The 23,365-nt window shown below is 39.6% G+C and overlaps 2 protein-coding genes across 7 annotated transcripts in view; one reads left to right on the top strand and one right to left on the bottom strand.

Annotated features, from left to right (window-relative positions):
- Positions 1-1,785, bottom strand: part of IPPK (inositol-pentakisphosphate 2-kinase) — a 58,998-nt gene extending 57,213 nt beyond the window's left edge. The window contains exon 1 of the mRNA XM_054837719.1: positions 1,765-1,785. The gene's annotated coding sequence lies outside the window, so the exon portion shown is untranslated. The remainder of the gene's footprint in view (positions 1-1,764) is intronic.
- A 2,709-nt stretch (positions 1,786-4,494) lies between these two features.
- Positions 4,495-21,343, top strand: ATRIP (ATR interacting protein). 6 transcript variants are annotated; one of them, XR_008578829.1, is made up of 14 exons: positions 4,495-4,968; positions 5,981-6,063; positions 7,517-7,687; positions 8,339-8,454; positions 8,768-8,928; positions 10,333-10,428; positions 11,218-11,347; positions 12,522-13,253; positions 13,900-14,042; positions 14,623-14,714; positions 15,652-15,735; positions 16,015-16,264; positions 17,585-17,711; positions 18,444-21,343. XR_008578829.1 is itself a non-coding variant. In XM_054838424.1 (13 exons), the coding sequence occupies exons 1-13, from the start codon at positions 4,584-4,586 to the stop codon at positions 17,650-17,652; spliced, it is 2,511 nt and encodes an 836-aa protein (XP_054694399.1). In that variant the 5' UTR covers positions 4,495-4,583; the 3' UTR covers positions 17,653-21,343. The 6 variants fall into 6 exon arrangements, 2 of the variants coding, with proteins under 2 accessions (XP_054694399.1, XP_054694400.1); XR_008578828.1 differs by having other exon boundaries at positions 17,585-18,491; positions 18,636-21,343; XR_008578827.1 differs by having other exon boundaries at positions 17,585-18,523; positions 18,636-21,343.
- Positions 21,344-23,365: the final 2,022 nt, after the last annotated feature.

The following is a 23,365-nucleotide window of genomic DNA, read 5'->3' as shown; positions in this document are numbered from 1 at the left end:
CCCTTGCCTTTCATTTGTGAAATACCGACTTCCCCTACCATATCTACACTGCATGACTTCAAAGCCTCTAACACCCCGATAGCACTATTGCAAATGCAGGAAGACAGCTACTCATTTCCAGATTCATTAAAACAGCAAACAAAAAAAGACTTGCATTGAAGTTATGAAATTCTTACTAGTACTCAGAATAAACATTACATTACTGTTAACAGCACCAAGAACTGTAAAAATCCAGACATAAGTTATTAAGCTTCATGCTTAATTATGCTAAAGAGCTTCCCCCCTTCCAAGCTGCATGTGTCCATACGAATATACACACAAATTCCCAATTATATAAGCTTGATTTTACTGTAAGTCAGTCAGACAAGGTTCTGCCAAAGGCAGCACAGACATTAAGGGATCTGGTTTTAAGTGGCTTGTGGAAACTTAAGTAAAGATCAGAGTAGAAAAGCTTTTTAATCAAACAAATGAAAGGTGGTTAAAAATACCGCAAGAGTAAAAAGTTAATGTTGTAATGCTACTAGCACAGATTAATGCCCACTAGACTGAGATCTGGCACCTGGATCCACTAGTCCAAAGTGGAACATTCAATTGAAATGAAAAGGTAAGAAGGTCTGTCTACAAAAATAAAAAGATGCCACAGTTGTCAGGTAATGTTAAAGTCACACTTTGATTTCTTGTATTCTCCTCAGCAAGTTTCACATTTAAGCCACAATGTAAGCAAGCCACAGAAAGACAAAGAGAAATCAATAGAGGTATAACGATTTGACTTTCATCTCCCTGGCAGAAAATGGTTCCATACACAGCAGTATTTAAAACAAACTCTGGGAAGGGTTCATCAAAGAAACAAGTTATTTGTCAATTAAGCTAACCATTTATATAAATTTGCTGTTTTAAAATGTACTGGGGGTTCCTATAACACAGCACCAGAGATGATAATTAAACAACAATTTGGAAACACTGTACCAGCACAATTTAGCAGTAACTGTTGAAATATGTTATTTTTCATTAGAAACACATTTTAAGTACCCATACAGAGTTAAAAACGACAAACTTCTGGATTTGGGGTTTTTTTTGTGTGTGGTGGGTGGGTTTGGGATTGTTTGTTGGGTTCCCCCCCGCCATGTGCTGGAAGATTTCTATGGCTTTGAGAGTTGAGAAGCCTCATCACACAGACAGCAGAAGCTGATAAGTTACCACTACTGTTGATAATTGTTAGGATTAATAGCCTTGCTTAGCACTGGAAACTAAAGTAGTTAAAGCCTTAAGGGCATGAGAGCTGACCAAGAGTAAACTTTTTGATAAAGCTAACGTTGCAAATACAAAACTAGGTGAAACCAGGAGATGCGAGCAGAATGAAGAAAAGAACCAAGGAAACAATTCCAAGGGAATGAGGTAACTTCAGAAGGTGGCCAGCCCAGTGACCAAGAAAACCAATATGAAATCAAGAGACCACCAACCAGAATTAAATGCCTGGACTTGGGGATCCAGTGATGGGTGGTACATTCTGGGAAACCTGTCTGTGAAGGTGTAAGTGGGGTACACAGTCTGCAGTAGGGATCCCTCTTTAGGATATGCTCTGCATATCAGCTAAATAAATGATTTATACAGTCTTCTTTGAGCAGGAACATAAGGCCAGCCCTGTTGAGGTAGCACCTGTGTAATTCCTAACGTGGAATAGGCAGCTGCATAATTCCTGCAACAATTACCATGTGTATAACCTTCTTTCACAAAGAATATTTTAGCTCATCAACTTAGACTTACTTTGTTGTTGTTCTGTTCATCTGCAAGTTGTTTCTTTTTTAGCAGGAACACCTGGAGTAAAGGAAAGCAGAGTCAGTATCTTGGTTTATCTTATTAAAAAGAAAGTGTGTGCAAGTATGCTATCATTCCATTTTTCCTCAATTTCAGCTAGAGGAAAAGGAAAAAGTAAAACTTAAGCTATATCACTTATACAGTATATAGTTATTTGAAAATAAGAGTAGCAATAATAAAAAATAGTAATAATGATAGCACAAGCCTATTCATTTATCAAAAAAAGGCAGCATTAAGGCCAAGTAACATCTAAACAAAATTCCTTTTAATTACTTAATTTAAGCTCTCAATACATGTCTCCACAAACACAGACAGTTGAAACAGAGTACTAAAACCTGCAAAACAAGGTTTAAAAAAAAACAACCAAAAAACCGAGCAGTTTTGGTTTTACTCCATCTAGTAGAAGCATCTCTCTAAACATAATTAAACAAAACAATTCTTAAAAGCAAGAGCTACCTTTTATTTATTGCTAGACTACAAAGACAAACATTATGTTACCATTCCCACTACACAGAAAAAAAGAATATTTCTGAACACAAATAATAGTACCTTTAATGATTAAAGCATCAAATCCATCCATAATCTCCCTAGTTTGGTACGCTAATTAATAAACCAAAACATCTTAGAAAAACAAAAAGAAAATCTTAAGCCAGTACATCAGAACTAAAACAATACAAGTGATGCCTTCTTCTGCGACTGCCCCTTTTTTGTGCATCTATGCTGATTAGATGCAGCTGCCCTGCCTGCTGGAGTTCAGGGGGATCACCTGCTGTCACTTTAGCAGAGAAGCTGGGCTGAGATAGCACAGCTGAGAACACTGACCCTAAGGGCTTTCTTCTGCCCTTACAAGTTGGTCACGGGCAACTTATGGCAGAGCAGTACATAGATAAAGCAAATTACAGTCTAGTGATAATTTAAGTTTGCTGCACATACAGGGAAATAGAGAAATGAGCAAGAGAAATTAGAATTCTCTGTCAGAATTGGAAATATGTCACACTAACAGCACAGTGTTTTTCACTTGAAGACCACCAAGTGATTTGTAAGTTGATTTATAGCACTGAAAATTGTTACTAACCCTGTTTTAAAAATGTGCTGCCAGACTATTGTCTAGTTTACACTTAAAAAGCTTATCAATACAGCTGTGACCTCACACCCACCTAAGTTATACAGAGCTCGTATCAGCTGGCAAGTATATTTCTCAATCCACTTCACATAGCTTTTAAAAACAGACTTAGATATGATTACAAAAGCAAGTTAATGTCAGTAAATTAATAGCAGGGGTTTGGTACAGAATTTTTGCAAATATTGCACCTCCCTGATGCTATTATCTTTCACTGGTCCCACTTCATTGGGAAAAAAAACACTGTGAAAATAACCTATTTAAGATCCCATTTTCTTTGCTAAAGCAACTAAACATTTAAGCAGTAAACAACATGGTTGCCAATGATTTAGCAGAGCAAGTGAAAAATTACTCTGCTTACTACCTTTGCAGCAATACTAATGAGGGCAAATATTACAGTGCAATGTGTTTGTTGTTTTTTTTTTTTTAATGGGCTGTTCTATAGACTCAAATATTAGATTAGTATTGGTCTTCTATTAGACCACTTAATGCAATTAAAATAAAGGACAAACTTTGAGGACGTAGGACCCCTTGGAGTCTGCAATAGAAAATCAGAATAAGTGCTTTCCGGTCTTCACAAGCATTATGAGTTGGTTGAGCAAAAATAATTTCTTTTTCTTACAGTCTTGTCTCATATGCCCAAGCAAAACTGCCACTGTGTATTTGCAGTCTCATGTTCCTCTGCAGCTACCACAGGATGTCCTCACAAACAAAGAATCAAGAATACAAATGGCCTGCTAAGACAGCAGCCAGGATCCACATTTGTCTAAGTACCTGTATGGTTTCTCTGTGAGCCTGTGCCAGAGAGATAAGAGCATTGCCTGTGAGTCTCCAAGAGAGGTGAAGGCAGCAGAGATGGCCCTGTCTGATGGCTGGCAGCACCATAACTGTGCACTGGCACACACCAGCAGGACACGTCACTGCCACCTTCCCAGCACACGGCCTGGTACCAGCCTGCCACAGAAAAGCTCAAGGCACCAGCATGGCCGTGCCACGGGATAGGCCAGCACACAGCCCGGCTCCCAGCAGCCTACCAACCCTGCCTGTACACCATGACATCAACAGGTAGTGCTGCTCATGACATCACTGACTTGGCACAGCAGCCCTGCTGCAGCCTGCATCTGTGATGCTACGTAAGGCCCAGCCGTCTCGTGTGACCACACCCACCGCGGTACCACCGCCACCACACCGTAGCGTAGCGCCTGGTTATTACATCAGCAGGCCAGCCCCTCACCACGACGCGCTGTGACATCACCTGCTAACGGCCTGACGCCAGCAGCCCTTCCCTCACACTGCTGACAGGACGAACTTTCCTGCCGCCCCCAACCGCCCCGCTCGCGCCTGCCCGCGCGCCGTCCGACCAATCAGCGAGGCGCTTGCAGCGCGGATCGCCGCGGCCAATCGCGGGGACGCTTACAGCCAGCCGCTGCGCGCCGGCCCTCGGTTTGACCCTCGGGGGCCGCGGTAGGCCGGCCTGCTGCCCCATTGGTCTGAGGGAAGCCCTGCCCGCCGGTGATTGGTAGGTGGTGCGGCGCGCGCCGCGGCGCGCGTGAGAGGGCGTGCCTGGGCCGGGGGTCCGCCCGCGGGGCCGCTAGAGGTTGCGGTGCCCGGTGCGTCACCCCCGGGGAGGTGGCCGGCGCCCCCCGCCATGGCGGCGCAGCCCCCGCTCGGGCCGCGGAAGCGGAGCGGCCCGGCGCTGTGCGGGGCGGGCTGGGGCGCGGCTCCCGCTCCGTCCCGCGGCGGGGCCCTGCAGAACGGCTTCCCGCCCCACAAGCGCCCCAAGAGCTCGGGGGCGGCTGGGCCCGACGAGGGGCCGGGGGACCCCTTCGGGGACAACGACGACTTCACGGCGGACGACCTGGAGGAGATCGACATCCTGGCTTCGCAGGCGCTGTCGCAGGAGGCTGCCGGCGCCGCCGCGCCCCGGGCGGGCTTCCCGAACCACGCGTGGGGCGCCTTCGGACCGAGCGGCGCCGAGCGGCAGGCGGGGCCGCCCCGCGGCAGCGACCCCGCTGCGGGGAGGAAGCCGAAAGGTCGGTGTGCCCCTGCGGCGCTGGGGACCGGAGCCTGGTTCGGCCTCAGCGGGGTTTGGCGGTGTCGCGAGGGTATCCGCCCCACGGCGGCAGGGGTGCGGGCGGGCGTTTGCCCGGACGGTCCGGCCTCGGGCCTGAGGCGATGCGGTTGTTGCTGTCACCCGGGTTCCTGAAGCCGCCCTGCGCCTGTTAAACTGTTTGGGAAAATGTTCGTTATCCCTGTAGGAATTGCTTCTGATTACCCCGGCTGGCTACCAGAACTTCACGGTGGTATGCCAAGTGCTCGCAGAGCCAGTTAAGATGCGAAGAAGTAACGTCCAAGCAGTCACGTAGCGTTAAACTAACAGTACGGGGAACCTGTTCTCTGGTAATGTGTGTGGTACCGCTTACCTGTCACCTTGATACTGCATGTTAAACGTGTTAAATAAAACAAAGGAGTTTCATAAACTTTTAACATGCTTTAAGTATCATTTATAGTATCATGTATGTTGGCGACCAGACTTTTTTTCCCCCCCTAACCATTAACTTTCACTAGGAAATGCATAATGTGCCCCATATTGACAGTTGATTTTCAGATTTACTTTGAAAAAGCATACAGGATACAGGGGTTCGTCCATAATTAAGTACAGAGGGCTTTATGTTTTAGCAATGCTAACATTTGTAATCTCGCCAGGTCAAAAAGTTTTCTGTTAATGCTTATTTATGCAGGGTGTGTGAAGTAAAATTATCTCGGAGGAAATGCTTGCACTTACTGTGGGTCATCTTACTGGTTTAAGGTATTAGAAATGTCGGGGGGGGGTGTTTTCTCTGTTTTAAGGATTAATGCACAAGCTCTGAAAAAGTGACTGTGGTGATTAGATGTGTGCAGTTTACCTGTTTGTAGCGACAGGATAAATATTAAGATACTCAGATGTACGTAATGGCAAATAACAAAATCTTGATGTTAAGTCACCAGCGATTTACATACGTAATCCGTGCTTCAGAACAGATGTTGGCTTTTTTTCTGCAACAGGAAGCAGTACAGAAGATAGTCTGATGCGAGATGCATTCCAGTTTGAAGTACTGCAAACACAGCATGAAGAAATTAAACAGAAGGTTAGCAATATCTTCCCCTCCCCTCTAAATAGCACATCTTTTTCTAATCAAGTTGGTTTGTAAACTTTGAAATCCATGCATTTATTAAAAGCGTCATACTAGAAACAGCTCTGGTAACATTAAGAGTGAGAGCAATATTTTATTTCTTGGTCATTTCAGATTAACAAATGCTAATTTGTTGGTCTTGTTTCCTATCAAGCCCATTCTCTGTCCTGTCAGCTAGTCAGCAAGAGTTGTTTTGTGCAACTTAATGATTTGAGAAAGTAAAGTGACTTTTAAGTTGTATTATGTTACTTTACCTTCTGATGATCCCTTATGGAAAGATACTACAGGGAAGAAATAGATGCAGAAAAGTAAGAAGATACAAATGCCCGTACCAAGCCCATCCCTTTTTGGCAGACACTTTAGGAAGAGTGTAAGACCTGAGCAAGTTTATGACGATATTTTACCAGAACAGTCTTTTAGCTTCTGGTAGAATTTCATGTAGAAATAGTATATGCATGTTTAATATTCTTTAGTGTATTTTTTTTAAATATTTGTGTAGTTGTTTTTTGATACTTTTTAGTATGAAAGAGGTCTGCAGCTTAACACCACCCTGCAGCAGGAAATTTCTTCTTTGGTTTTATTTTGAACTTTGCACCTAGTGATTTTCAGTGGATGGGTCTTGGCTGTTGTGAGCGCCATTAAACAAGGAGTAACTTGTGCGTAGCCCTCACACCTCGATAGACCTTTGTTTTCTTACAACTGTGCTTTCTCCCAGCTGGACGGGGCCCCCACTATTTACCTTTCTCTCCTCACCCTTACCCCTGTTCTCCGAATCTTTCCCAACTCTATGATATCCTTCTTTATTGGGGAAGCTCCTACCTGTACACCATGTTCAATGTGGGGATAAAACATAATTTTATGTAGTCGTATAGAGGTGTCTTTCTGCTTTTTTTTCCCCATGCTTCTCTGAATAACTCATTCTATTATCTCTCAGAAGTGTTGTCTCTGAGTGGTGATGGCTGTTCAGAGAGTATTAGAGACTACATATGTTGTGAAGATACTGTCTGGGGGTGGTAGCTTGTTTGCTGATGATTGTAAAGCAATATTATAATTAAATTACCATTCTTACAATCTAAATGATGAATAAATTATTGATGTGTGTGGCTAGGATACTTTTCAAAGAAAGAACATAATCGCAGAGAAGGAGAAAGAGAAGAATGGTCTCTGACAGGTACCAGGACGGTATATGAAGACGTGTCTGTGCTGTCATTTTATAATTCTGTTAAAGAAAACAGTACCTGAGCCTCATTTAATCAGAAAAAGAAGCAACATTGCAGAATTTCTGAACTGGGTTACAGGAGCATTTTTCTCCCTAGAAAGTATAAATATACCTAATTTTCAACCACATTATGATATAAATGCATACTTTTGGGTATATACATCTTTAATAGAATTGATCTGTTTGCAGCTGAAAAAAATGCAGGATGAAATTCTTACTAAAAATGGAGAAATTAAAATTTTGCGTGACTCAATGCAGCAGATGGAGTATGCTATGGAGGAACAGAAAAGATCATACATGCTGTTGGAACAGCAAAAATCTCAGACCTTAAGTGAAAAAGAAAAAGAGTTCTCCAAAAAGGTTTGTAACTAATCAATTACCTGCATATCACAAGCAGAAGCTGATTTTATGATTTAATGGTGTCGCAGACCATCTAGTCAAAGGAAGAACATTTGTGTGAAATTTCCAAACTATGAATGCTTTTATTTTCTTATCTAGAAGAAGGCATTTGTAAGAACTTACTGGGGTTTTTATTCTGTCAAAAGAGTAAAATTCAAGCGGTAGAGTTTTTTGTTCACTTGTTGCTTTTTTTTTAAGCAATCTGCAGAACACTAAAATTGGAATGTATTTTAAAATGGAAAAAACCAACAGAATATGCTTTATGACTCTGATCAGATTGCTATTCCTGTTGGCAGTCATCTTTCTGAAAGCCCTGAAGAGGACAGTGGCTGCTTTTGTTTTACTCTGCTGTTAAGAGCTTTACTGTAGTCATGCTCCACGTGGCACTTGGTCTGTCTTACCAAGTCATATGCTTCTTGCCTGAACTTTTGGCACTTGGTTCTAAGATAGTATTAATTGGACTAGCTTACCTAAAAATGGGAGATCTTTTGCAGAGCTCACAGTAAGTAGATGGTAATCTTGAAATCTTACGGTAATTCTAGTTGCTCTGCAGTTAAAACACCACTGAATTATTCGGTAACAGTAAAACTGTCTTTTTAATTCCTCTTTCAGTTGCAGTCATTACAGTCAGAGTTGCAGTTCAAAGATGCAGAAATGAATGAATTAAGAACGCGACTTCAGAACTGTGAAAGAAATAAACACGTTACTCAGACGGTTTTAACGCCAAGGTATGAGTTTTGGAAAATGAATTTGCATTTCTTTTTACAATATGTGTGCTTAAAGAGGGTTTCATTCTCCATATAACTCTTAGCTCTGTTGTCTTGAAAAAATACAACCAAAAAAAGTCTGTTGACCTCTATGGAAAAGGCTCTCAAAAAGAGCCTTCCTTGTTTCTGTGACAGAAGTCCAAAGAGTTTACAGTGAAGTACCTTTAAAACATCGATATCACAAAAGGATCTATTAAATAGATCCTTGTTTATTGTTTAATGAAATAATTACAGAAGAAATACTGACTCATCCAAGTGTTTGATTTTTATTTAGTCCTAAAAAGAATTTTGCAATACAAATGAAATCAGAAGGATGTTCTCCACAGCCTGGAAAACGATCTTTTCCTACAAAGGAATCCTTCAACGCTGAAACGTCCACTAAACCATCGTGTTCTTCAGGAAATCTGATTGCCCCGACTACTTCAGTCAAAGAAGGTAAACCCAAATACAACTTGCAACATTTTTAGCTGCATGTGAACATTCTGCCTTAGATAGGGATTTTTGTACTATGTGACTGAACAGTTTTGGTAAGTTCACTGTAGAGAAAAATAAGCATTTGTTTTATTTGGGTTTTGCTTAAATTTCTTTCCATTTTATAGCAAATGGCTATGACTGAAATTTGCATCAAGATAATTTTAATTTTAACTCACACCTCGGTAAAGCCTATATGCCAAGATGTCAACAATGAAGTCTGTTGACCATAATGAAAAGCTTTCATTTATTATGTGATTAACTAAAATATTCAAATTGTTATCTGCCTTTGTCATTGAAGAGAGCAGGAAGGAAATAATTTGCGTATTTCTTGAATCAGTCTGCTAGTCAGGTGATGCATTTTTTGTATTTATGTGGTTTTCGCTTTAAAGTTGACCTTTTTTTTTATTTACATATTTAGCTGTATTGAAAGAGACAACTGAAAGCATTTAATCATTTCCTCTTTTATGTGTAGAGCAGTCATTCTCACAAAATTGTATCTTGAAATCCATTGAGTAAGGCTTAGGAAATGAATATATGCATGTGTTTGAAGATTGCTATAACATGAAACAAAAATGGTGGGTTTTTTGTAGCAGCCAACTGCCATGGTTCCATAGGAAATAATAAATGGAAGAAATTTGGATATCATCAACTAATCCTTATAGGAAGAGTCATGAAAAATCTGAGATGTTACTGTCAGTTACAGTATTCAACCTGAAACTGTAAGGGCAGTGTGAACTCCATCAAAAAGAAACCACAGTAGCCTGAAAGCATTAGTATCGCTATTTATTCAGCCCCCTGTCTGTTAGTTATGGTAACAACACTCAGTATGCTTATTTGTTTGAAAAACACTTGATTTTTTGTCTTCTGAACCCTGCAAGGCTTTTGACTTCAGTTTGGTTAGTAATTGTGGCATATATAGCTGACTGAAGGATTATCAAATGCTCACATATATGTTTTGGGTTTTTTTTTAAGAATTTTATGTTGATCTTTAACTAACGTAGTCATGTAAATCTCTGCCAGTAGTGGGAATTTAACTTTAAATATTGGGTTTTTTTTCTAAAATAAAAGTAGAGAGCAATAGCACTGAACAAACTGTGGAACATCTGACAGTAAAGGTGAAATTTTATTCACTTTTCTGATTTATTTTGGGGCACAATTCTACTTGCATCACAGCTCTTAACTGTAATATATTTTGACGTATCTATGTCTCCGATATGTCAAAACAAGACAAATGTTTTTTATTGATCTAATGTCTGTTTACTTACTATATAAGAGCTATGGCTAGCCAAATGTGCGTAAGGGACAAGTACAGATATCTAAGCAACGTCATTCTCATATTAGAATTGTGATTCCTGTTTGGTTTAGACAGTAAGATAACCCATCCTGAAGCTTTATCCGTGAAGCGTGAAGCAATGGGAAAAAATGGTTCCTACAACTCTGCACATAAACGAAACACACAAGGTAACAATTCTGTTAATACAGAAATAGCAAGCAGTTCTAAGGAGCAGCTCAGACGCCTTTACTAAGCTGAGGAGCCTGTGACGTACAACATCACTGCCCAGAATAGTGGTGTTCAGCTAGTTGCTTTTTGCTTTGAATATTGTGATTTTTGAAGTAAAACATTTCAGATTGTATTATTAACTCGTTTCCTAACAACATTCTTACATTGTCATTCTATTTAAGAAAAAAGTTTGCCTGAGTTTTGCTTTATGGAAGGCTATGGATCAAGAGGCATCTTATTACAAGGCTGGCTCTTTCAGCATTAGTATGTTGTGCTTTTTATTGTAAACAGATGTAAAAACAGGAAAAAATGTACTTTTTAAAATGAAGTTAAAAACAATAGAGCAATGTTTACAACAGCATCAAGAAATCTTCAGGGTACTGTTTTATTTCCAATTCAGAATAGAATTGCATCACATAATTTTAATGTCTGGACTGGAACATGGAGGACAAGTCATCAGGATAGTTGGGACATACATTCATTTGGCTCGATGTACTTTGCTAGTATCAGATTGTAATTAAAATATCTCTAAATATAATTTGGCTAATATTTAAATTGTACTTTGAATTCATTTTTTCTGAAAATAATGCTCTTCTAGAGAATGATTCTATACAAGAATTCTTTGTAAAGAAAAAATTATTTTGAGGTTGAGAGCACTATAAATAAGGCTAATCTTTTGAAATATTAATTTGTTGTTGATGATGATGATGATGTTGCAATTGTCCAAAGACAATTATGTATCCTTTCAGGTTCTATCTTACTAAACGCACTGATGAAGCAGCCCATTGTCCCTGGGTCAGTACTAGGGCTCTGCCATCTTCTTAGCAGTAACTCTGAGCCGATACCTGGAGCTGTACTGCAGCCTAACTATTTGGATACGTAAGTTTTATTTCTTTCTGTTAAACTGTATCTGACATGTTCTTAGTATAATGGCATTCTACTAAGAAATGCTTATTTAGGTAGGATAGCTCATTCCTTGTGTTAAATGCTGTTTTGCTTACGCCATTTAATGCAAAACTTGGAACATCATTCTGCATCTTTGATTAATGTAGATGCGAAACAGTGGAACAACACCAAGAGATAAACTAGGCTGATTATATGCTGGGGGAAGGCACAGCAACATGTTTTGTAAAACTTGGGAGTGAGTATTAGCAGCTGCTATTGTTAACTGCTGAAGGATGTAAAACTTGCGTTGCAGTGAGGGAAGCATATAAACATGATCATGAGTTAAGTGGGAAGAAACTGTTGAAAATGTGATCAAAAGAACAGTATTCTTTATATGTTCAAAGTCTAAACTATGTTCAATTTGTAATGTACAATTTATGTGATATAGTGACCTGTAAAGCATTTTAAATATGAATATTGCATATAAATTATAATTGTTTTTCACTTTAAAGAATTAGACCGTAGCTCCTGAAATACCTTTGTTTTTTTCTGATATGTTATTTTATTAGTAATTCTTGTGTTTTGTGGGTTCATAGCAAGGCTTATGCCTCATTGCCCTTGCTGTTTATGCAAGCAGAGGTGGTGTGTTTGGCCCTTGTAGCTGCAGTTTGACTAGTTAATAGCTGAAGTCTCTCTCTCGCTCTCATCTCTGGACAAGAAAATAATTATTTTATTGTTGTTGTAGTCCTTTACTGATCTGTAATATGTAGGGGCCTTTAATGTACAGATACTTGTTCTTCCCCAGAAGCTACCAAATAATATCAGGGGAAGATAAGATTTTATGACAGGTTATCAAAACCATGAAACTGGGAAGTCAATGTTTGAAATGTAATTTCAGACAATGGCTTATAGTGAGCTGCTGAAGTTACTCACTTGTAAGTTCTGACTACTTTCTCAAGACCTAAGAATGCTTTGAAATTGCTCTTCCATGAAGGTATAAAGGAGTAGGATTTTTTTTTTCCCCCAATTTACATTTTATTTTGGGAACAGACATCTCTTATTAATCTAGCCTTTCTGTTATTTGATTCAGAATATGGATAACTCAAATTTCAACTATGTTCTCTGCCTTTTCTTTTGAAGTATTTCCCTTTTAATTTTATTTGGATAGGAAGTCCACACAACTACCCAGCAGCAGGACAACTCAAGAAGAAATCGCTCCTCTTGTATCCCTGCGAGAAGCTCAAAAACTTGCAATAACAGGCTTGAACTTGATTGCTATGGATGAAGGATTACCTGAAGGAAGCCCAACGGAAAGCCGGAGAGAGTTCTTGCACCTCACACGCTGCAAGATCCGAGGCGCCGTGCATCTCTTGCCCTTGGTAGAACACCATATTGGTACATACTGTCAAGCGGTACAATTGGCGGACAAGTCTGTAAATGGTTCTTGTGGAAATCATTCAGCTGTTTCTTCCGGAACCAACACAAATATGGTGTCAAGTAAGGAGGACTTCAGGTTGTCTCTTGAAGAAACTACAGTTATATCACTGGGTATTCTTTACTATTTGGCGTTTTATAGCTGGGATGTTGTCCACACATTACTGTCTACTGAAGTGGAAAAAAGTCCTGCTGTTGGAGATGAACAGATTTCCAAGATGGACAAAAATGTGTTGTGTGATAATCAGTGTGGTAATAAAGAAGATACGAGGACACAAGAAGGGCTGCCTGTAGCTCCACAGGATGCTCCCAATAACGATCGAGCTCAACATTCTTTGTTTAAAAAGCTGCTTCAGGTTTTAGCTTTTTCTGCTGCAAGAGGCTCCCAGACTAATAGTATACTGAACCAAAGCCTAAAAGTTTTGGTGAAATTAGCTGAAAATTCAACAATGGACTTGCTAATAAAGTAAGTCAATAATAGCTTTAAAATTATTTCAGACTCTGTTTAGCAATTTTTGTTCTCTGTTGAAGCTAATTTGTGCAGATTACAGCAGACATTTTGATGTGTATGGGAAGATATCACATTTCTCAGATCACCTGTGAGAAGAAGTTGAAGATCTTTCTACTGCCTTTGCTGCTCATGATTGTGATAATCGCCCCCCATCAGTAACAAGATTTGCTTATGAAGTTTATATGAAGCAGATGCTGTTGCCTCATTGCGCAGCTGTCACTTGAAAGTGAGAAAATTTGTTAGGGCCATGTGCAGTTGATCAGAATATCTGTAACATTAATTTTGGGGTTTTTGCGATTGCTGGGAGGTGTGTAAGGAATGAAAGCACGGAGTCTCATTCTGGTAGCTAAAATGCCCCTCTCAAAAGTGAGACATTTCGCCTGCTAATGGTCTAATATACACAGCCACAGCATGAATTGCAGACTGCCAAATGTAACATAGTATGTTTTACAGTATACTTTTTATTTATGATGCGTAAGTTGAGATCAGGTACGTTCTAAATAGCTAAAAAGGTACAAATGACAATGCTGTGCACAAGAAATAGCATATTTTCAACTTGTCAGTGCATTTCCCATTTCTAACTCGGATTTTTCTTTTGAAGTTTTCAGCACTTGCTGAGTAGCCAGATACTGCTGGGCTGTCTGTGTGCAGAGACCCCTTCGCCTGCTGTCCTTTTGACCGTGAGACTGTTATCTATTCTTGCTCAACACCACATGTTGGTTGCTCAACTTTGTTCTCATTCAGGTAAAAGACTGCATAACACAGAGAACTGTTATCAGTGGAATGTTAGTTAGCGTGACTAATATAATGCAAACAAGGTGTTAAAACCCCAAAAGGCAAAAAGCCTGCTATGTTGCCTGAAAACTTGTTTCAATTATTCTTTGAAGAGTATTTTGTCTTGGGGTATCTGTCTACATACAGTGCTTTTGCTACCCACGTGGATTTTTATAACTACTTTCCAGATTAATGTTTATTATATTAAAGGCTGATGAGGGGGAAGAGGGCTTTTGTGGAGTTCTGAAGTTTATCTGTGCTCATGACACTGTTGAGTTTAGGGAATCCAGTACTCTGCATGACAAATAGTCTTTGTCCAGTTCCTTATGAATGAAGTAGGACAGTATTACCACAAAGGCATATATAAAGTTTAGGGATACTAGTTTCTTCAGCGCTGCTTAGGGTGTCTGAAGTAAAGCAAGAAGTTGAGCCTGTATCATGAGTCTCAGGATAACACTACCTGTAATTTTCTGAAATGTTTTCTTCTGTGACAATTTTTGTCATAAACAATTGCCTAGTTGGGAAAAGGACAAAGTTATCTCTGTTTCAGACACCTGCCTTCTTCTTGCACTGTACATGTATATTACATCAAGACCAGATAAATCAGCATCTGAAATGCTTTGGCTTCAGCTGGAACAAGAGGTAAGTAACCAGAGCTGTTTGTTCATATGCCTTTTCCTGCTGTTTCCAGTTGGGGGAGCGGGAGGAGCAGGACAATGCACAAATTGTCTGAAAACAAGTTCTTTCTCCAGCTGAAATAGAACACAAAGTATTGGCTTCCAGGAAGGGATTACATTGATTTTTTCTTTTTTTAAGAGTAGCTGCTTGAAACTGAATCAGTAGCTATTCTTAAAGATAACATCAGTTATAAGAGTCATAGTTAAGTCACTGAAAAAAACAAGAAGGATCCTAGGATAGCTGTAAATGTTCAACAATAAGCTTTATTTTACTTTTAGACTGATAGAGGAGTAAAAGGAAGCAAGCTCTATGATTCATTTTGATTGTATTAGTTACTTCTGAACTGTATCTTATGAGTTATTACATACAAAAGGCAGTCTGTAGCAACTTAGGATTATATTCATTGGAAATGCTAGCTTGCTGTATAATAGTCATAATTATATATAGGAAGAATAGCTTTTGAATTTAATTTGTATCGTTTGTACTGACAGTGGCAACTTGTTTGAGGTTCTACCATTTGCTCCACTTCTGCTCTCACTTGAAAGAATCTTGAACCATTTTCATTATCCCTCTGCCTACATTGTTAATATATTAAGTGTAAACATATTATTTGGATGCAGTGAACTAAGGCTCACTGCACCTCGTTAGCCTTTCTCATCAGAAAGTTGAAAAGGTTTCTGTGCAAGGCAAATTCCACATCTGTAAAGTTTTACAGGGAAAAAACTTTAACAATTTCTTGGGGTAAAAAAAAGATCCACTAACTGTTAAGAAAAAAACAAGAATGTTTGAAACTAGTAACGAAATACCATTTCTACTTCCCTTTATTTGCAGCTTAATTGTTTGATTAATTCTGCAGAACCCTAGTACTCACTGTAATGCAATCTGCATGTTTTTGTAACAGACAGTCAGACTCCTGACAAGGTGTATGCGGTGTTCCAGTCCATCGGTTTTATTACCTGGTACAAACTGCCAATGTAACCTTGAGGTACGTCACTACAGTGGTTGAGTTTAATCTACTGAGAACTTAAAAGTACTCCTAACAATGCTGAAATAGCTTTTTGCCCCTTTTTTTAGCCACAGTGACACAGAAGCGTACTCTACTTTTAAAGGATGCCACTTTCTAGGAAGCTTGCTTTTGCTTGCTAGAAAATACTCTGAAATTTGGAAGTTTGAAGAGATTAATCAGTAAAGTTCAGAATGAAATAAGTTTTCTGCTAGTATAACTTTACTTTGTGTATTGAGGGACTTTTTTTTCCTCTTGCAGGTGGTTAAAGCCCTAATTATAATGTTACATAGACAGTGGATAAAGATAAGAAGATCTGAGAACAGCTTTTGTGCATATAAGGAACAAATTATTCAGTTTTTACGGGATGCTGTTTTACTCCTACACAGCCTATCTCAGAAAGATAAACTGTTTCATGAACACTGTTTGGAAGTTCTCCATCAATATGACCAAGCCATGCCAGGCATAAGAGCCATTCTAAAGAAGACTCAAAAATTGAGTGCCTGTGAAGGTAAAAACAGTCAAATAATAATGTTGGCTTTTTTCCATGCCACAGAAATAGAAATTCCACTTCTGTCCCTTTCCTTGTTTAACAAGCACCAAATACCATGGATGTTTGTTGCTCAGACCTCTGAAGGCAGTCCATAGTCTAGCTTCTCAAACTTCATCATACTCAGTCACTACTCTACTATTATTCTTTAATAGTTTTATCTTGTTCTTCTCTCCATAGAAATATGCCCCTACTATCTGATCAAAATCCTATACTTCATCTCTCTTTAGTAGAACAATCTGCACTATGTTACCTTATTTAAAAAAAAATCATTATTGCAAATCCCCAACTAGCATTACACCTTCTCTCTGCAATTGTTTTTTCCCTGCATCCTTAACATCTCTCTCCTTGTATCCCCAACCTTCCTCCATTACCCCAAAAGGTTCTCTAGCCCACGTGCATCAGGACTTGCCCCTTGCTTTCCACACTTCTGCTGTCCATTTCCTAGAGAGCACTCATTTCATGAAACTGCCTCTCCTCCTTGTACCTTGATGCCACTTCTTCGTTCACTCATAGCATTATTTACATGCATATTGTAGAGCTGATGTGAAGATTGTGCTCTTGTGTCAGTATGTGGTTTGCTACAAGATACCAGACAAGGCATCTGGTCTTACTCAGAGCCAGAGTGATAAATCCTTCATTGTTGGTGTATGTATTGCACCGGTAAGGCAGGTCATGCAAGCATGCTACTATGAGTTACAGTGACTTTTTGGGAGATGCTGAGCAGCATGCCATGTATTTGTTCTACTCTGCTTAGAGCGTCCTGAGGTTACCTAGAACTTTGCCTAATACCTAGTCTAGTTATGCTTGGGAATGGACCGAAACAGCGTAACAGCAGGTGATTTTGGGGATGGTGGTGCACGCACATGCTTGCAAGCCTGTAGTTAGCATGCAGGTTCTTCTTTTAAAACACAAAATACTATAGTTTTGTCCTAGTGGCTTTTTAAAATTAGTTAACAAAAATGAGGTTTTAAACTTTAGTCAGAACTAGTTCTAAAATAACACAAGTGCCCTTTACTGTTTTTTTCCACTAATAGCTAAATTTAAGTGACTGTCCAAGACAGTTCTCTCCTTTAATGCCTAAAAAGGCATTAAATAAAAGAGAAGTTTGTATGACAAAATGTGTATCTAAAGACCTGTTTGCATTGAATCTTGAAAAATGGTATTTGCTGTAGCCTCATACAGTCAGCATGTTTTAAAACACAGATACCAGCTCTAACTATATTGTATCAAGTAGAAAAATTACTCTTTGAAACATGGGGGTTTTTTTTGTTGTTACAGAGCTGATTTTGGATGAATTGTATCCTCCTGAGCCAGAAGCAGAAGACCAAGGAATGGACTCCAGCTAGCTAACATCTGGCAAAGATCTCTGTCCTTCCTCATCTAAATCATAATAATCATTGCCAGTGTAAATCTGAAATTTAAATAATCTGTTTTATTAAGTTATAATCTAAAAATTGCACTCAAATGCAGCACAACTAAGACACATTTCTTTGTTGTGATTATTTAAGTGCCATCTAAATATAGCTGAAAGCAAAGAAATGTTGATGTAAGAATTATACTGCAATGTCCTGTTTTGCTGTGCAAAACAATGCAGTGGCTTATGATTGGTTCTGTTTATGAATTTCATCCTTTATGAAATTGCTGTGAATGGAAATTTCAATATTGTGTTCTCTGTTTCACTGTGACTACAGCTGAATTTATGATGCTGAATGCGCTGAGATACGTTTGGGATCACTGAGTTCATATGAATGTCTTTTGAACATATTTGTTTCTTTTGCAGCTGTAACACTTTCTTGCTTGACTTCCAAAATTTTCATGTTGATATTAGTAAACAGTTTACTGTGATTTTAAGAACCTTTCTAGAAATAACTTACAGGTAGCAGTTCAGTTCAAAGCTCTGTAATGATCACCTGAGTTCACTCATGTTTCTCAATTTCATGAATCTGCTCAAAGTGTAACTATTGACATGCAAAACCAAAAAATACTAGAACTTCTTTTTTAGAAAAAGTTACCTTAGAGTAAGATGGTAGAGGAGAGCATTCTGTCTTACTAGGTGAGGGGAGGATATTTAAATGTGTACAGAATGACCATTTATTTGGTTGTAGTATCTGAAGGTGAATGAGCGTCTCATTCTTAGGATACAGCATTGAAGATGGGAGGAAGACCTGTTGCTATACCCTTTCAAGTATGATTATCAACTGTCATAATCAGCTGCAGGTATCAGCTGAACCTTACACCCTAAAAAGCAAAGTGTGAGTGCTACTAAAATGAGCCTACAGGTTTGTGTTTTTAAATAATTTGGAAAGCTTCTTTCATTTTTTTTTGACAGATACTTGATTCAGAACAAGCCTGGCTCCTGGGACCAGGAGGACGAGACACAGTACTACAGTGGGAAGGAAGCCCTTGGAAAATTGGGAAACATGCAGTTCTCTGGTCATAACCTAAAGAGGCTGTGTCCTGCCCTGGTGTGCCTGGGCAAAGAGCCCACTCCAAGTGTGCTGAACAAGTTATTGACTTGGCTTTTGCTTTTGAAGAGAACTTTCCCAGAAACCGCTATGCAGTAATAGCCAATGTAATAATTTCCCTAGGGCCAAAGCTCCTAGGTACAAAGCTTCACTCCTTCCCACAACACAGCCTACAGCTAAGCTTCCTCTCTTTGCCAGCTGTTGCTCAGAGCTCCACCAGGCATGGCCTCTTCATTTCTGTAAAGCACAAGCTGCCAACCATTCCTCTCAGTAACAGGTTGCAAGTCCCTTGTAGCATCTGGAGAACTGCCATTTTCCTGCTTAAATGCAGCAAGGAAGGATGCACAGGCACATTAACTGCAAAGCCTTCTTCCATGGTAACTACCCTAGAACTGCCACCAGGGTGCAGGAGTTTTAGCGTGACAAAACCATTTGACTTTTTCACTTTAAAATAAAAAACCCCAAAAAGCCTGCCAAAAACCCAAACCAAGACAGCACTTCCTGGCCTATAGTATTAGAGAGAAGAGCTTGAGAGTGTCAGGTAAAAGGTCCTTCCTTACTCAAAGCCAAAATAAACATTAAGATAATTCTTTAAGAACAACCCCAAATGCAGTATCTGGCAGCTAGCCTGCTATGAGTGGCAAACAGAGCTGTCTTAACAGGTGATAGTCACAACTAACCCAAAATGCAGTGACCTACTATCACTTTTCAACTGCTCTATGCTGTTCTCACCACCTAATTTCTCTAAACATAATTTATAGAAACATAGTTTATACAGATAAGATGCATTTAAACCCCTTCGTTGGGTAAACAGACCAAATGAACTGTTAAGAGGACAAAAACCAGTTAAGAAATCACAAGTTGTTGAAGCAATCCAAAGTTTTAAGAACTGGTTTAAAAAATTCCTGGCCTCAGCTAAAGGGTGCATGTATTGCAGCGTGGTAAAAGGGAGAAGTGTATTGCTCCTAAGTTTTACATAAAACAGAAGTGTTCTGTGGAAAAAAATGCTAGTAACACACCCCTAACTCCTCCTGGCACTGCATCCCCTCCCATCCACCTACTCTAACAGACAAAACCCTAACCTGTACCTCAACACTCTGGTTTCTTCCAACTTTTGACTTTGTCTATAGCCTGGGCTCTACCACTTTAAGCAAACCCAAAGCCCTACACCTTCACCAGTAGAAATGATAGTAACATCATGGTATTATGAAATTAAACTGTAGCTTTTAAAAATGAAGGCATTTTTTGTAACTGAAAAGCTCACACTCTTAAGGAAAAATGAGGCTGCACTCCTAAAGGGAAGAGGCAGACATAGGTATACTTACAGAACTGGCATAATTCATTGTCATTTACAGCAACCAATCTTTTGTCAGGATTACTGCCAGACTGTACTGAACTTCAGTAACTCATCCCATTTTACATTCTCTTGGAATTAAAGAGATCCAATCATGTATGCAACAGCTGATCATCCCCTGAAAAAACCTGAAGCATTTTTACAGATTACAGCGCTACTGGTTTACTATCTTCATGACCAAAGAATAACAGAAGTCAGGCTGTTCTCATCAGACACGCCCTGAAGAATTCACAGCATAGCAGCTCTTTTTTCAAGGCCAGTTCGCATTTTCCCAACGTGCTATAGATAAGCTGTGCCTCTATTAACTGAGAAAAGGAGTTTACTCTGGCATCAAGCACAATCACAGGACTGAATAATGAAGTATTGAGCAACAACAAACCCCACTAGTCATGTTCCATACGTGATTATCGCATTCCTCAGTCAGCAGCCGCCACCACCCATCTGTTTTCTTGCCCACGGGGACGGCAACTAGAGCTTCCCCTTTGCTGAAAGCTGAGCTAACTATAGCTGCCTTTTTCCTCCTCGATGAGCTGTGCAGAGCTGACAGGACTAAAGCTATGCAGGAGCTGGATGAAAAAAGCGATCGCCTCTACTAGCTTACTCATTACTCAGGCAACTTTATGCAAAAAAGGAGGATGATAGCCTGGCTGACTTGTATTTTAAGATCTACTGACACCACCCCTTGAACAGTCGCAGCGCAGGAGGAGGCATTGCATTGCTAAGCATCTTCCTGTGGTGATTCAAGGACCTGAGGTACTGCAGGGATTCAAAACACAGAGCAGTTTATTTCTACTAAAGCTGTGTACAGAGATAAAGTAAATTCCAGCCCCCATCAAAGCAAACTTCCACAGACAAACAACTGGTTTGTGTCATGTCAGGCCTCAAAATACATTTTTATAAATCAAGCCATAATAGGTGAAGATGGCAAATACAAAATACCTCATCATGTAGCACGCAACATCTGAGCTCATTTTATTCATATTAATCCCACTAGTGTGAACTACTGCTTAAGAAAGTTTAGCCTGTGCTAGACTATTAGAACACTGCATTATTTTAACCACTGAATAATGTTTTTATGTTACAGTCAGTAATATTAATTACTTACGGTTCTGTTAAGGTCAAATGCAGCAGTTCCCATCTGCCTGTGTAAAGATTGTATTATCTGCTGTGAATGTAATAGCAAATGCAAACTTAGATTTACAGTGTAAATTGTTAAAAATAAAAACTATACATCACTGATTATATTTTAGCAGACTGATAAAAGGTGGTCTGTGAGCTTTATAAAGACCTACAAGCTCACTATGGCTGAAGTTTATCAAAATGCTTCCGAGACTGAGGGCCAACACGTTCAGCACAAAGTTTAACTGCAAACAGCTAGCAATGTGCTGAGCACCTTGACCCTGCAAGCAGGTACGTATAGTTCACCTTGGACTAATCTTACAAGTTTTAGTCCTAAAGCCTGTAAGTGAAATAGTGCTCTGAATAGCTGCTCAAGTGGTAACATGCTTTTGAAAATATCTAAACAGCTAGTTTATTTTCATATTGGTTATTATATTCCAACCACATAACTGCAGAGTCTCCTAACAGAGATAACAGAACACTAGTATTTTTTTTGTCTGTGCATTAGTCATATTGTAGGTTGGTATTTTGAGAATGTAGCTTAACAGTTTGTTTTGCTAAAGACTTTCTTTTAAGACACCACTGTGCTCCAACACCTGTACAGCAGTCTGGAAAGCAGATCCTACCCGATTCCAGGGCCAAAGTAACATCAGAGAGCGAACCACAAAAACCAACTGCAGGAACGAGAAATGTTAGAATTAAAAGGCTCCAATAACTGATTTAAAAGTTATTTTGACTGCAGCAAGGGAAATGGGATATCAGAGGTTAATTTATACATATCTTGAACTATTCTTTGCTCTAGTGAAACAAGAAGTGAGACAGCTACACAACTTGTCAGTTTGCAAGAGAGGAGGGACAGCACTGAGACGGAAACAGCATCACTTCTGAACCCGCACAGCGCGCTGCAGCCCCAGAGCACCCAGAGAGGACCCACGCCTCGCCCGTGCCAGGCAGAGCCTCCTCACTATCCAGTACTGACAAAAGTAGTTAGTTGTGCCTCAAACCACTTTACAACAGGACATCCTTTATAATATGGCTTACTTGCCCTTAGTGGAGGCTGCCATAAAAAAGTGAAGCAGAGGAGACTACTCCAATACAGACACCTGACCTCTTGAAAGGATAAAATAACTTATTTTCTTCAGCTTTATCTCACCTCTAACAGGTTTAACTCGGGTACTTTTTTTCCCTCCTATACAGCTTGCTTAAAAGCTGGAAATCTGACCAGGTTCCTGTGATGCGGGCTATACTAACAAGTAGATCAGGTCAAAAAGTAACCAGAGGGGAAAAAATAGGCCCCAAACACTGGCTAAAGCAAACCTGGCAAGTTATCATACATGCCTAGATATGATACTAGCTTTCCATGCTTGGAACAAAACAAAAAAAAAAAAAAAGAGAGAGAGAATTGCTTGTTTGGCAATAAGTGCTAAAGGTTTTTTCCTCCTTTGCATCCAGCTCCTCCATGCAACCCTGCCATGGGTTTTAAGATGCACGCCAAGTTCTGTTCTGGCAAAATTCACACTACCATAAACAACTGCTGATTAATAATTACGAAAACATAACCAGCAGTATTCCCCACCTAACACCAGGCTCTCGATTTTTTAGTTCAGCAGTTTGTTCTCCTACACAAGAATTTGCTGCAATTTTAGAGGGTGAAGGTACCTTTGAAAACCTATGTGGTCGTTAAAGGAAATCTGAAGGTTTTAAACAAAACACTAGCTCCTGTTCCTCAGATCTGTGCACAGAGAGAGGGGAAGGCACAGAGATTTTCTCTGAACAGAAGGAGGCTTCTCTGCACATCACACATTCAGCCATGTTGCACAGATACACCTGCTAAAAAGTCATGGGAAAAGAAATATAGATGAACTAAAAAGTAGTAGCAACAAAAACATCAGAAATAACTCTGCAATTTCCTGGTATAATTTCTAGCCCAAACATTAATTATATTTGTTTTCTAGACTTAGGTTTTTAGGAGCATACATTTTGTCTGCTGTGCCCAATTAACTAATAGAAATTCTGTTGAGAAAATGGGAAATAAAGTTGGAAGTGAAATGATCTACATTTCACCTGCAATACATTATCAGCCTGAAGCTGAAACTTCAACAAATTCCAGAAGTAACATTA

Source organism: Grus americana, chromosome 11 (assembly GCF_028858705.1).
Source record: "Grus americana isolate bGruAme1 chromosome 11, bGruAme1.mat, whole genome shotgun sequence".
In the NCBI taxonomy this organism is placed as follows: Eukaryota; Metazoa; Chordata; class Aves; order Gruiformes; family Gruidae; genus Grus; species Grus americana.
The sequence above is the reverse complement of the archived record's forward strand: the minus strand, read 5'-3'. Positions and strand labels throughout refer to the sequence as shown.

Excerpts from the sequence above, each read along its gene's own strand:
- ATRIP (XM_054838424.1), top strand. The coding sequence starts at position 4,584 with ATGGCGGCGCAGCCCCCGCTCGGGCCGCGGAAGCGGAGCGGCCCGGCG. Across the intron at positions 8,455-8,767 it reads CAGACGGTTTTAACGCCAAG|TCCTAAAAAGAATTTTGCAA; the intron begins GTATGAGTTTTG and ends ATTTTTATTTAG. Across the intron at positions 14,043-14,622 it reads TCAACTTTGTTCTCATTCAG|ACACCTGCCTTCTTCTTGCA; the intron begins GTAAAAGACTGC and ends TCTCTGTTTCAG.